Here is a 12,776-nt window from a genome sequence, read left to right as displayed (position 1 = left end):
ATTCTGACTCTTCTGCCTTCACTCTTCTTCTTTTAAGGACCCTTGTGATTACACTGGATAATTCAGCATAATCTCCCCCTCTTAAGGTCCGCTGGTAAGTAAGTAACCTTAATTCCATCTGCAACCTTAATTCTCCTTTGCCATGTAACCTGATAGAGTCACAGGCTCGAGGGTTTAGGACATAGAAATCTTTGGAGGACTGGTATTCCACCTGCCACAACCTGCCCCCTGGGCTTCTAGGATCCACTTATATTTCACACACAAAATACATTCACCCCCTCCCAACATCCCCAAATCTCAACTATTACAGCAACTCTAAGTCTTAAGCTCCTGTCTTAATGTCAGAAGTTCAGGATTCCCAAATCTCATTATCTGAACCAGGTGTGGGTCCCATGCAACCTGGGGTCAAATTCCTCTCCATTTCACTCTCAAAATAGAATGGTGGGACAGGCTTACCAGGTCAAGATATTCCAGTTCAAACAGGGAGGAAAATGGAAGGAAAACAGAGTCACAGGCCTCAAGCAATTTCAAAATCCAGCCACAGTAATGCCATTAAGTCTCAAGCCCTGCAACTAATGTTCTGGGGCTTGCAGCCTCCTCTGCTGAACTTGAGGCTCTGCCCTCTGGGCTCATCACTGCACCCTCAGAGTCCTCTTTCCTTTTTCAGCAAAAAGGGGTATGCACGGGGTAAGCACGGGGTATGCATCCGTGGCTCTGGATCTTCATCGGCCTGTGTTCTGACTGTAGAGTTGTGGAGGTCCACCAGCCTCCTTCTCATTTTGTACCCTCTCCATCCTTGTCAGCCTAGGGTAGCAATTTTCGTGCCAGGACACCATTCTCAGGAATCTTATGGATCTTACATGTATGTCACGGATATTCACTCAGACAAGAAGCTCTTGACAGGTCTTTTCCTAGATAATCCTATTTCTATTCTTGGCTTCTGCTGAAATGGCTGTGGAGATCTGAGTCACATGTTTAATCTTTTCAAAGAGCTTTTTTGTGCGACAGAATACTCTGACCTTTTGATCTGACATATTAGCGAAAGGTTCTCTAACCACAGCCCTGGCTTTTTCTCCAGTGTGCTTTTCTGACCATGAATATCTCCATTTTAGTATCTTTTGCTGTCTGGAGAGAAGCTGAGGACTTACAGAATCATTAAGTCCTGGTCCCTTTTTGTCCAAGAGTTCCCTCTCAACGTCTTTGTCTCCTCCCATATTTTATGTAAGCAGCCTGAAGACACTGGGCCACACTGTCAACAGGTTGCCTGGAAGTCTCCTCGGCTAACAGTCCTGTGGCATCATTGCAAGTTTTGCTTTCCACGGAACTGCAGGACACACTCCTGTTAAGCTCTCTGCCACTATCTAATCGGGATCACCTTCCCTCAAATTTTCCAGTAGCATGTTCCTCATCTTCTCCCAAGCCTTCACCAGCAGCAGCTCCACCATCTGTGGTTCTGCTAACAGTCTGTTCCCAGTAATGTAGGTATTCTCTGAGGAAATCTTTGTTTTCTCCCCCATGGCCCTTTACCTCCTTCTGAGCCCTGACCAGGGGAGGGGGGCCCAACCTCTGTATTTCCACTAACTGTTCAGTCTAGAATCTAGATTACAGTCTCAGCCATTTCTGTCATGGTCCACAGCCCCTGCCCACTGTGCAAATCTAAAGCTACTTCCATATTCATAGGTATTTGTTGTAGCAGCACCACCTTTCCGAGTACCAAGATTTGTTTCATTCCTTTTGACTACATCATACCTTGGCAAACCTGGGTTTTCATTGGTTGCTGTGACAAAAAACTAAGTGATACATGAGAAGCAGGGTTGAATAAGAAATGAGGGGAGCTGTGTCCAATTTCGTTCCAAGGTTTGGGTAGTGGCACCCTGCCCAGCAGGCATACACACACAGCCATCCCATTAGTGATTGTGGCTATTTAAGAATGAAATAAAATCTTTTTTTCAATTGATATGCATTATTTTCTCAAATAGATACTAAATGTTAGCACATAAATACTGATTAAATTGTTTGGACCTAACTTGTCTAGTAACCAGACCTGGTCCATATTGGTTTTGACCTACAGGTAGCATGAAAAACTTGAGACACAAGGGGTGCCATGAACCAAGGAGGTTTAAGAACAACTGTCTTAGAGGAATGTTGGATAGAGTAGCTGATGCCTTAGACAGTGAGAACTTCATTGTGTTTTCTTGACTAGGGGAGTGACTTGAAACAGTTCTATCTTCCGGATATAGTATGTTACAACCATATACTGCTTTATGGTTCTTAAGGTGCTTGGCATGAATTAGGTCAGTTGATAAATCTGGAAATGACGCAGGATGGATTGAAGGAAGGATTAAAGGCTCTTGGAGTAACCTAGGTGTGAGATGAATGTCTGAAACAAGAGCCATGGAAAAGGAAGTAGAGGACAGATGCTGTGAAGAAAAGTTCAAAAGATTTTGGTGGCATGTTAAATAAGGGGTATAAAGGAGAGAAAAGAATCAAAAGATCACTGCAAAGTCTTGAATTTAGTACAGTGGGATATTGGCAGGATCATTGATAAAGTAATGACTCTACTTTGGACAAAGGAACCATTTCATGGGGTGGCGATTGTGGAAACTAGACTGTAGGAGGTTAAGATGGGAGAATGAAGAGGAAGTAGTAGGTGTAGACCACATAGACCAGGATTGGGGAAGCCAAAGGAAGGAGATTAATAGAACAGTGGAGTCAAACCAGGGTTTTTTGAGAAGAAATGGGATTTCAGAATACATGGCAATGGTTATCTTGTTTGAGGTGGTGGTTATGTGACTGTATACATTTGTCAAAACTGATGGAACTACACACTTAAAAAGATGCATTCTACTCTGTAAATTTTACCTGGATACATGAGAACAGAGCTTTATTTTTCTTTTTAGTTAAGATAAAATTCACATACCATGAATGTCACCATAATTAAGTCTTCACTATAGTGGTTCTTAGTATATTCACAAATTGTACAACCATCACCAGTATCGAACTCCAAAACATCTCCACCATCCCAGAAAGCTATTCCTTGTCCATTAGCAGTCATTCCAATCCCTGGCAACCACATAATCTATTTCCCTTTTTTCCCAGTTTCTTTTTTATCATGGTAAAAATACATGTACCATAAAATTTACCATCCTAACCATCTTTAGGTGTATTGTTAAGTGGCATTAAGGACATTCACACCATCATGCAACCATCACTACCACCCATCTCTAGAACTCTTTTCATCTTGCAAAACTGAAACTCTATATCTGTTAAACAATAATTCCCCATTCCCACTTCTACCAGCCCCTGCCAACCTTCATTCTACTGTCTGTTTCTTAAGATTTTGACTACTCTAAGTACCTCATTTAAGTGAAATCATACAGTAATTTGTCTTTTTGTGATTGACTCATTTCACCTAGCATAGTGTCCTCAAGCTTAATGCATGTTTTATCATGTGCCAGAATTTCCCTCCTTTTTAAAGGCTGTATAATATTCTACCGTGTGTGTATATATCTATATGTGTACACATACACGTGCATGCACAATACAGTTTGCTTATCCATTCATCCATCAACAGACAATTGGGTTGCTTCCACATTCTAGCCCTTGTGACTTATAGTCTATTTTATCTGATACTAGTATAGCCACCATTTCTCTCTTTTGGTTACTATTTACATGGACTATTCTTTCCATCCTTTCTCTCTCAACCTACTTGTGTCTTTTGTGTCTAAAGTTCATCTCCTCTGGGCAGCATATATTTACATCATGGTTTTTGAGTTTCTCTTACTCATTCCACCAAACTCTTTTTTGATTGGAAAGTTTAAGCCATTTACATTTAAAGCACTTAGAGATAAGGAGGGACTTTTGTCATTTTGCTTTGTTTTCTGTATGACTCATAAGATTTTTTGGCCCTAATTTCCTGTATTACTGTCTTCTTTTGTGTTCAGTTGATTTTTTATAGTGACAATTTATTTCTCATTTCTTTTTGTGTATATTTTATAGCAGTTTTCCTGTTTTAAGAGCTGAAATTTGCTAGTTTATCATTTAAGCCTCCTGAAAGTTGCAAGGCATTAGTAGACTCTAAAATTCCAAATAGCTCAGACAATTCTGCCAGTGCAATGACTGTCTAGGTGAAGGGATATAGTCTTGATGCTTCCTACTCCATCTTTCCAGAATCCCATCTAATCTACTTGTTTTATTTTTTTTAAAGATTGTATTTATTTGAGAGAGTGAGTGTGTGCACACATGAGAGAGAGAGGGAGAGGGAGAGAGAAAGCGCACACAAAGCAGGGGGAGGGGCAGAGGCAGAGGGAAAAGTGGGGAGCCTGACATACGAGTGCTGGATCCCGGGACCCTGGGATCATGACCTGAGCTGAAAGCAGATGCTTAGTAGACTGCGCCACCCAGGTGCCCCTAATCTACTTCTTTTGAAAATAATTTTAAAACAGAATTTTAAGAGAAAATTTGGAATAGTTCTTCATCTGTGACTTGAAGGAAAGATACAAACATAGAAGTGTGACCATCAGTAGGTTGGAGGAGAGAGAGTATAGAAGAGCTCTTCTCTGTGTGGTCAGAATCTAACATAATATTAGGTGGAGGTAAGGAAGAATTCCTCTGAAGGAGATAAGAGGTCTACAAAACCCTTGGGGAATGATCCAAGGAGTCCAGAGATTTTTTAAGAACTCTAAATTTGTAGTATTTCAGGTGTCTACAACTCTGCATTAAGGTGTGATCCTAGGTTGTAGAATTAAATAGGGATTAGTCATTAGAAATTGGGAGTTTTTAAAAGTAAAATCCAAAAACAAAAAAAGTGAAATTCAGATTTTGACTTATACACATTACATTGTTTGACCGTAGGTTTACTGTTGTTCACTGGGGAAGAGAGATAAAGGAGAAAGAGCAAGAGCCAGAGCTAGGGTCCAGCCTCCACTAACAGATACATAGCAGAGGGTTGAAGGGGACTTTATAGTCCATCAGTGCCCTGACTGCCATGATCAACATTTGAATGAAGAACTGTGTAGACAGTTATTGTCCATCGGTGCCCTGACTGCCATGATCAACATTTGAATGAAGAACTGTGTAGACAGAGTAGACAGTTTTTACTGTAGACAGTTTTTAAGTTAGTACTGGATGGATTTGTAATAGGTAGGGTGCAGTATTTGATCCCCTGACTTTCAACTTGGTCCTGAATTGTTTACCTGTAGTCTTCTGACAGCCTAAGCAACACCCCATCAACTTCCCAGTATTTGTCTCTGTCCTGCCTCTGCAGTTGAATCTTCTGTCATTGTCTATGATGTTAATTCTGCCACCTCATGATTCTAGAAGTCCTGAAAATTTGAAGAATACAGTACTTTTTGGGACTAGTGACCATTTTGCCTTTGCAACCAAAGTGACCATTCGACATTATGGCTTCATCATTTTGACATGTCATTTGCAAAGATAGTGAATTCCCATCCTAGTTTCTGAAAGTATAGATGTTCACCATTAGGCTGCTTATTCTGCAGTGTCAACTTCTGTTAAATGGGAACATCTCAAAGATCGTAAAATTGTTCAACAGATCCCCAGCTTTGACATACTTCTTGCTTTTTCTTTCAGGTTGACAATAAATGCCCTTGCCCAGAAGCTCAATGCTTATTGGAAGGAAAAGACATCTCAAGAAAATTTTGAGTCTTCAGCCATAGCCAGGCCAATACCGTGAGTAGTAAATAACAGAATATAAAGGTATTTGGGGTGATATCCATAGAGCAAATGGAAGGAACAAGAGTAAGATGGTGCTTTTCATTTAAGGAGGTTTAATTAACAAAGGGGAAATCACAGGTACTGATTTCATCATTCTCTAGACCTCTTCACTCTGGTTTAACATTTGTGTGGCTTAGAGCATAAATATGAAGAGTTTAGTGCTGTGAGTTTATCCTACAGGCAGTGTGATATAATGGAAGATGATGGCCATTTAAATGAGACACTCCTGGGTTGAAAATCTGGATCTGCTTCTTAATAGTTGGGTGAGCTTGGGTAAGTAAGTTACCTCACCTCCGGGAGAATTTGAAATTAGATAGCATAACATTTTTAGTATAGGACCTGGCATATAGTAGGTGTTCAAAAATATTAGCAAACTTCCCTTCTCTTTGTTTTAGCGAACATTGTTGGACCTGTACCAAGAAATTTGAGGGTAAAAGTAGAGAACTCAGCATATCAGGAATTTATTGAATTTAAGATGGAGAATTCCATACAGAACCATGGATCAGGATGACATGGCTCAGTGAGCCACAAAAGGAGCATAAAACAGAGTATAGAATGTGTGACAATACATGTATAATCACTTACACCACCATCGTGACAAAGATTATAGAGTGTTAAAAGTTCATTTTGGGGGTTGACACCTGTGGGTTTTTTTTTTAATGGAAATGATCAGGCAAATGTATGATACAAGATTTTGTTTCAAATGTAGCATGATCGGCTGTTGTGTGAATATCACTGCCTTACTCTAAAGATCTCTGCTCCTGTCCAGCCTCTGTGTTGTCAAAAAAAAGCCAACTTAGATGAGATGCCTTTTTTTTTGCCTTTTGAAACAGGCAGTGATTAATACAATGAAGCAGATGTTCATATATTGCTAGAGTGTGTGTGCATGTGTTATAAGACCTTTCTGGGGGCACAATTGTAATAATTATTATTGTTTATTGAGTACTTATGTACCTGGCCCTGTAAAAGTCCTTTACATGTGGTTTACATTTATTTGATCATTACAACAACCCTGTGAGGTAGACAGAATCACATTATTACCTCTTTACAAATGTAGATGCTGATACACTGAGCTTAAGTAACTTGCTCAAGGGGAGCCCAGGCGGCTCAGCAGTTTAGCGCTGCCTTCAGCCCAGGGCCTGATCCTGGAGACCCAGGATCGAGACCCACGTCAGGCTCCCTGCATGGAGCCTGCTTCTCCCTCTGCCCATGTCTCTGCCACTCTCTCTCTGTGTGTGTCTCTCATTAATAAATAAATAAAATCTTTAAAAAAAAAGTAACTTGTTCAAGATGAAACAAATAGAAAGTGGTAGATTCGAGGTTCAAATACAGGTGGTCAGCCCCCGAAAGCCCAAGTTCTTAGGCATGACTCTTCTGGAAGGAGGATGCAGTGAGGGGAATATTGTGCAACCCCTCCAACTACCTGTTTATTGCAAGTACGAGCCAAATGCCTCTCCTATCTGCCTGGATGGAAGGATCTCCCATAATCCAGTGTAACCTGAGGCTAAGAGTTGCTAGTCCCCAAGACAGTAATAGTGGCAGGCTTCTGCAAGCAGGTCTTCTGGGTGTCTAACATGTAAAATCAAAGCTAATAGGACCTTTCCTCTCCCCTCCCACTAAGGCTGAAACTGCTTTTGGCTATCTCTGGCTCTAGATAAAACAGTGGCTGAATGGAAATACATGGACACCAGAGGTCAGACCTGAGCTCAGAGTTTAGAGATTACAAAACTGGAGCAGCCTGGAGCTAGGAGATGGGGAGCTATATATCCAAAAACATGTATGAATTCTCTGTTAAAATAGAGTTTCAAACAAGAAGAGGACATTGTGGTTGAGGGGTAGAAATACAAGTACCTTTGGTCTTTTTTTATACCTTTCTGTATTTTCTAGGTTTTCTATAATCTTACATTTTTATAAAATAACCCCATTATTTAAAAAGATAAGGAAGGGGCTCCTGGGTGGCACAGTTGGTGAAACATCTGACTCTTGATTTTGGTTCAGGTCATGATCTCAGAATCGTGGGCTCGAGCCCCACATTGGGCTCCACACTAGGCAAGGGGCCTGCTTAAGAGTCACTCCCTCCCTTTCCTCCTTCCCCTCCCCCACCCCAGCCCCAGCTTGCATTCTCTTTCTCTCTTAAAAAAAAAAAAAGATAAGGAGAATATTGAACTAAGACAAAAAAGAACCATATCACTCTAGTGAAATGGCTAGTATAAGAGCGGCACAAATGTAACACACACATCATACTTCTAGGCTAAATTACATGTTTCTCAAATTGGCCCTTGGTGCCCCTCTGTCCTCTTTCTGCTTCTTTTCTCTAGCCTTCTCCCTCTAGTCTGCTTTTCACACTTTAGATGCTCACTGCTTTGATTATATATATGGACCACCTCTTTTCATTCACAGAGAAATACATTCACTATGAGGTGTAGGTGACCGGGTTAGGCTTCCTGCCAGGGATGGGAGTGGTTTTGTGTCTTAAGCATAGAAGTCTAGAAGTATTTTACCTTTATTTAACCCAGTTGTTGGACTGGAGTGACCATGTTTAACTATGAAATTTAATCACACTTGTAGGACTTTTTAAAAGGTTAATGTTGGGAATATCAACCTAATAAAATTTTGATTGAAGTATAAACAAAGACTTTTGAATGGAAAAAAGAGAGGACTAGGGAGTCTGCAGGGAAATGAGGGAGACTTTATGATGATGATGCTTCCGTGACTCCCACAAATGCATTTCAAATCAGTCACACAGTTGGATAGAAGCAAATAAAATGAATCTTTTGGTTTTATTTCTTGGTAATAGTGTTAACATGTATATTTATATGTATATAAATGTTTTCCTAGTTAATTAATTTTAGAGTTAAAATTATCCTCATTTGCTTAGAACAAGAGATTCTGGATAAACATTATTTACTTCCATAAATAATGGTAGCTTACTATGTTGAATACTTGTTACTATTTTTTCATATCCATATCTGGCGTAGTTCTATTATTATCTTATTTGTGAAGTTCAAGATATGTATTTTAGATACCTGGACTATAACATTAGAGTTCTAACACATTTCATGTACAAAATTTTGTTCTTTCACTTTTAGGGTGTGCCTTTCTAACAGAAGGGCACAGAGCTAGGATATACACAGTCATACCTCTATTTTCCTTCATTCAGGAAGATTCCTGACCAGACATGGGTACAGTGTGATGAGTGTCTTAAGTGGAGGAAGCTTCCTGGCAAGGTTGATCCATCTACATTACCTGCAAGATGGTTTTGTTACTATAACTCCCATCCAAAGTACAGGTAAGATTAGGACTCAGTACTGTGGCAGAGAAAATTGCTGATTTGTCTCTATATTCTAAAAACGCTTTTTAAAAAGATTTTTTCTTTGAGTATAGTACCTTTTATTCCCATGACTCGTTCATTCCATAAGCGGAACCCCTCTCTCTTTCACTCATTTTGTCCACTAAAATACTTTTCATCTCCAGCCCACACTCTTCAGCCTAACACCGGAGCCCCTTGCTAACTGATCCCACCCTACCTATCCAGCCTTATTTTCCACTGTATGCTTTAGCCAGGCCTGTGGCTCCAGTGTTCCCCACATGGGCCATGACTGTTCCCTCCTCTGTGACTTGACAGTGTCATTCTTCTTGTTTACGATGACTTTCTGCATTCCATCTGCCTATCCAAATCATATCCATCTGGGAAGCTGAAGTATTTCTGTGTGATATACTTCTCCTATTGATAATAGTTTACAGTAATTTTATGCTGGCTTCCTGTGGTATTTAATTCTTGACATTTGTTCAATACGGTTTTGTATTTTTTAGACATTTTGCATATGTATGTACTTCAGCTCTTCAAGAGATTGTAAACTATTTGGGAACAAGGGCTCTCCCTGGGCAGCAGTGGGATTGTGGGACTGGAATGTGGAATGGAGTGTTTGGGAGTCTCATTTCTGAAGCCTGAATCTTCAGTCAGTTTACACATAGCCAGGACATGTAGACTTCCAGGACACTGCCTCCTTATAAAATGGGTATACCATAGGGTTTCCAGTTATTACTAACGTTTGTATATTTGTTCCTAGGATTGCTTTTGACCACTGAATACATTTTTGAGTATGCCTTTCGGTGTTTACTCATAAGATTCTCTTCCTTGTGCTTTACATATAGCAGATCTCTTTCCATTTATAGACTCTTCCTTTCTCTCCTCTTTGCTAACCTCCATTGTGTTGTTTTTATGACTTAAGCTCCTAATCCCTTATTGCTTCTCTCTGTCATAGCCTCTGATTTTCTTCTTCAGGCATCATCACCTCATTTAGCTAGTCTCATGCTTCTAGACTGCCCCTTGGGAATACCTTCTCAGTAAATGAGGCAAAAGACTCAGGTTCTGGTCTCTGTAATGATTTCTTTGTATGGAACCTCAGGCAGGTCTCTCCTGTGCTGGAAATCCACTGTAAAAATAGAGCTTATGCCTCTTGCTGTCCACCAATAGTAGGATTTTTGCAGGTGTCAGGTACTTTGTTTTTTTTTTTGTTTTGTTTTGTTTTGGTTTTTTTTTTTTTTAGGTACTTTGAATGTCTTGGGAGAAAGGTAATGTATGCACCAAAAATAATTAGGTGACAGTGTGCCTTGAACTAAGAATTGCTACATGCTAACTTGGCACACAGGTTTTGTAATGTGGGGGGAATCTGAACTCTGTAATGTCAGGGGATTGTTATTAGCCTCCAAGACCTACCTTGTTAAGGCTATAGGGAAACTAAAGGGTAAGACCAAAGGGCACATGTTGTTTCCAAAAGATGATTTCTTCTCTGTATCACAGGAGATGCTCTGTTCCAGAGGAACAAGAACTCATCGATGAAGACCTATACTTGAGCAAAGCTAAGAAACAGTTGAGTATCTTTAAGATTCTAGATCATACAGCCGAGGGGCCTGACTCTTCCTAACAGGACAGGGAAGTTTTGAGAAGAGAGATTTTTCTTTCTTTCTTTCTTTCTTTCTTTCTTTCTTTCTTTCTTTCTTTCTTTCTTTCTTTCTTTCTTTCTTCTTTCTTTTTCTTTCTTTTGTGTTTTTTTTTTTTTTTTTGGCTTTGAATGAGTTCCCTCTCCCTCCCCTGTTCTCCCAATTCTTTATTCCTTCTAGTCATCTCCTGTGTATCTTAACTAGTGATTGTCTTTTGTCCCTCCCCTCCCCCTCACTCTTTGGGTGGGGGCAGTTGACCTCTCTCCAGCATCATTTACTCAGTGGGGCCCACTAATTTGGCAGGGACATTATGAGCTAAGGCTACAATTGGTAATCCATTTCAGACAGAGAAATGCCATGAGTGAACTAAATAGCCCTCTTATCTTCTCCTAGAGATCAAGCCCTTGAGAGGAAGAAGCTGCTGGTGGACAATGAGAACCACCAGGTGAGAGACAGTCTGCCCTTTTTCTTTTCTCATGCAAAATTTTCCCCCAACAGAGGACATAGGTTGAACGAGGCAGCTGTCTTGAGAGCTGCATAGAAATAACGAACCACTGCTTCTGGTGGTCTTTTTCCCATGGGATCTTTTGACTTTGCTTTGATCCTTTGATCTGCTGTTACTGATGTTCAGATCACCAGAAATAGAAGAGCCAAAGTCATTTACTTCCCAGATTTGGATTTCGCACTGATTCTGGACAGTCACGTTCAGTGTCACAGAATATTCAGGATTGTGCATCCTCGTACAGGCTGCTCTTGTTTTTTCCTCAGTCTCATTTCTTCCAGAATTCAGGGGTGATTCCTTCCTCCTTCCTCTCTGGGAAGAAGGGGTGGTTCTCTGTGCCCCTCCCCTATCCCTGCTTTCAGGCTGGCTGGCTTTATAAAGACTCTGCTGTTTTGAATTTTCAGGAGCACTGTCTCTCGGACATGGTTGCCCAGCTCCGGACGCTGAAGGGTGCAATAAGGTTGGCCGTCCTCTCAGGGACAATCCTTTCCTGACAGCCACCATAGCACCCATGTATCTTCCCCACCCAACCTCGCCTTTCTGCATGATTTTCCTCTTGACCCTCTTTCCCAAAGATATCTGCTCGTAGCATGTTAGATGCACCTTCTCCCCCACTCAATCAGGGTAGGTCAGACTGGTGAGGATAGAGGCAATCTAATACTAATTCTTCTGACATCCAACCGAAAGCCAGGTATATGAACATAACAGGTTTCATACCCTCATGTCTTGGCCTAAGAGTCTGATCTGGAGATCAGGAGATTTCCTGGGACTGCCCTGTCCTCATTCAGTTTACCTCCCCTTTATATTCATCCACCTTCATCATTTATGCTGTCTCCATCAGCTGGCTCTCCCACAAGATCTTAGATGCATGTCTCTGTGTGTGTGCACTGTGATTATGTGTTAGTCTCTTGCATGCATTTCTCCGAAACCAGCCCTGACACTTGCTGCAATGCTTAGCCCCTCCAGCCCTGCCCGCATCACAGATCTCAGAGGAGTGAAAACCCAGCCTTAAACTGGGCCACAGGAGAAAATTAGATGGTGATTAGGGGGCCTGGGTTTATGTTGTGGGTTGGGAAACTCTAGAAGCCAGTAAGTGAGTTAGGGAGGTCTGTAGGTGTCCAGCTGCTAAGGTTATAACCAAACTGGGCTCAGTGTTCGAGTGTACATTACTGCGCGCTGTTTGTTTGCCGTAGGAAACCAGTTTTTTTTTTTTTTTTTGGCCAAGCTTTTCTCCTAGCATCTGAAGGATTGACTCATCCTTTGGTGTTTTGTTTGAAATTAGGATTATTTACGAATCATTTCTTTGTTTGCTAGGTATTTGTTAATCCACTGAAGATCCCTGCTATTCAAAATGTGGATGAATTGAACAATAAGACAATCGGATATGAGGGAATCGATACTCCTAGCCGGCCTCCATCTGTTGGAGAAGAGAGCAGGACACCTTCTCTTCAGCTTAAGCCTCTGGACTCCAGTGTTTTTCAGTTTTCCAGGTGGGTCAGAAACATAGTCTCTTCAATAATAAGCCTCTGGGTCCATTTTCCTGTAAAGTCAGCTGGTATGGTTATCATGTTTATGTTTTTCCTAATGTCTAGCA

At 40.9% G+C, this 12,776-nt stretch overlaps 1 protein-coding gene across 2 annotated transcripts in view; it reads left to right on the top strand.

Moving 5' to 3' along the window:
* MORC4 (MORC family CW-type zinc finger 4) overlaps positions 1–12,776 on the top strand; it is a 53,174-nt gene that overhangs the window by 27,888 nt on the left and 12,510 nt on the right. For both annotated transcript variants that reach the window (XM_038587999.1, XM_038587998.1), the window contains exons 10-14: positions 5,593–5,691; positions 8,897–9,025; positions 10,541–10,609; positions 11,074–11,125; positions 12,497–12,672. In XM_038587999.1, coding sequence (XP_038443927.1) covers positions 5,593–5,691; positions 8,897–9,025; positions 10,541–10,609; positions 11,074–11,125; positions 12,497–12,672 — 525 coding nt within the window. The remainder of the gene's footprint in view (positions 1–5,592; positions 5,692–8,896; positions 9,026–10,540; positions 10,610–11,073; positions 11,126–12,496; positions 12,673–12,776) is intronic.

This window comes from Canis lupus, chromosome X, assembly GCF_011100685.1.
Source record: "Canis lupus familiaris isolate Mischka breed German Shepherd chromosome X, alternate assembly UU_Cfam_GSD_1.0, whole genome shotgun sequence".
Taxonomy (NCBI): domain Eukaryota; kingdom Metazoa; phylum Chordata; class Mammalia; order Carnivora; family Canidae; genus Canis; species Canis lupus.
This window is presented reverse-complemented; position numbering and strand designations above follow the sequence as displayed.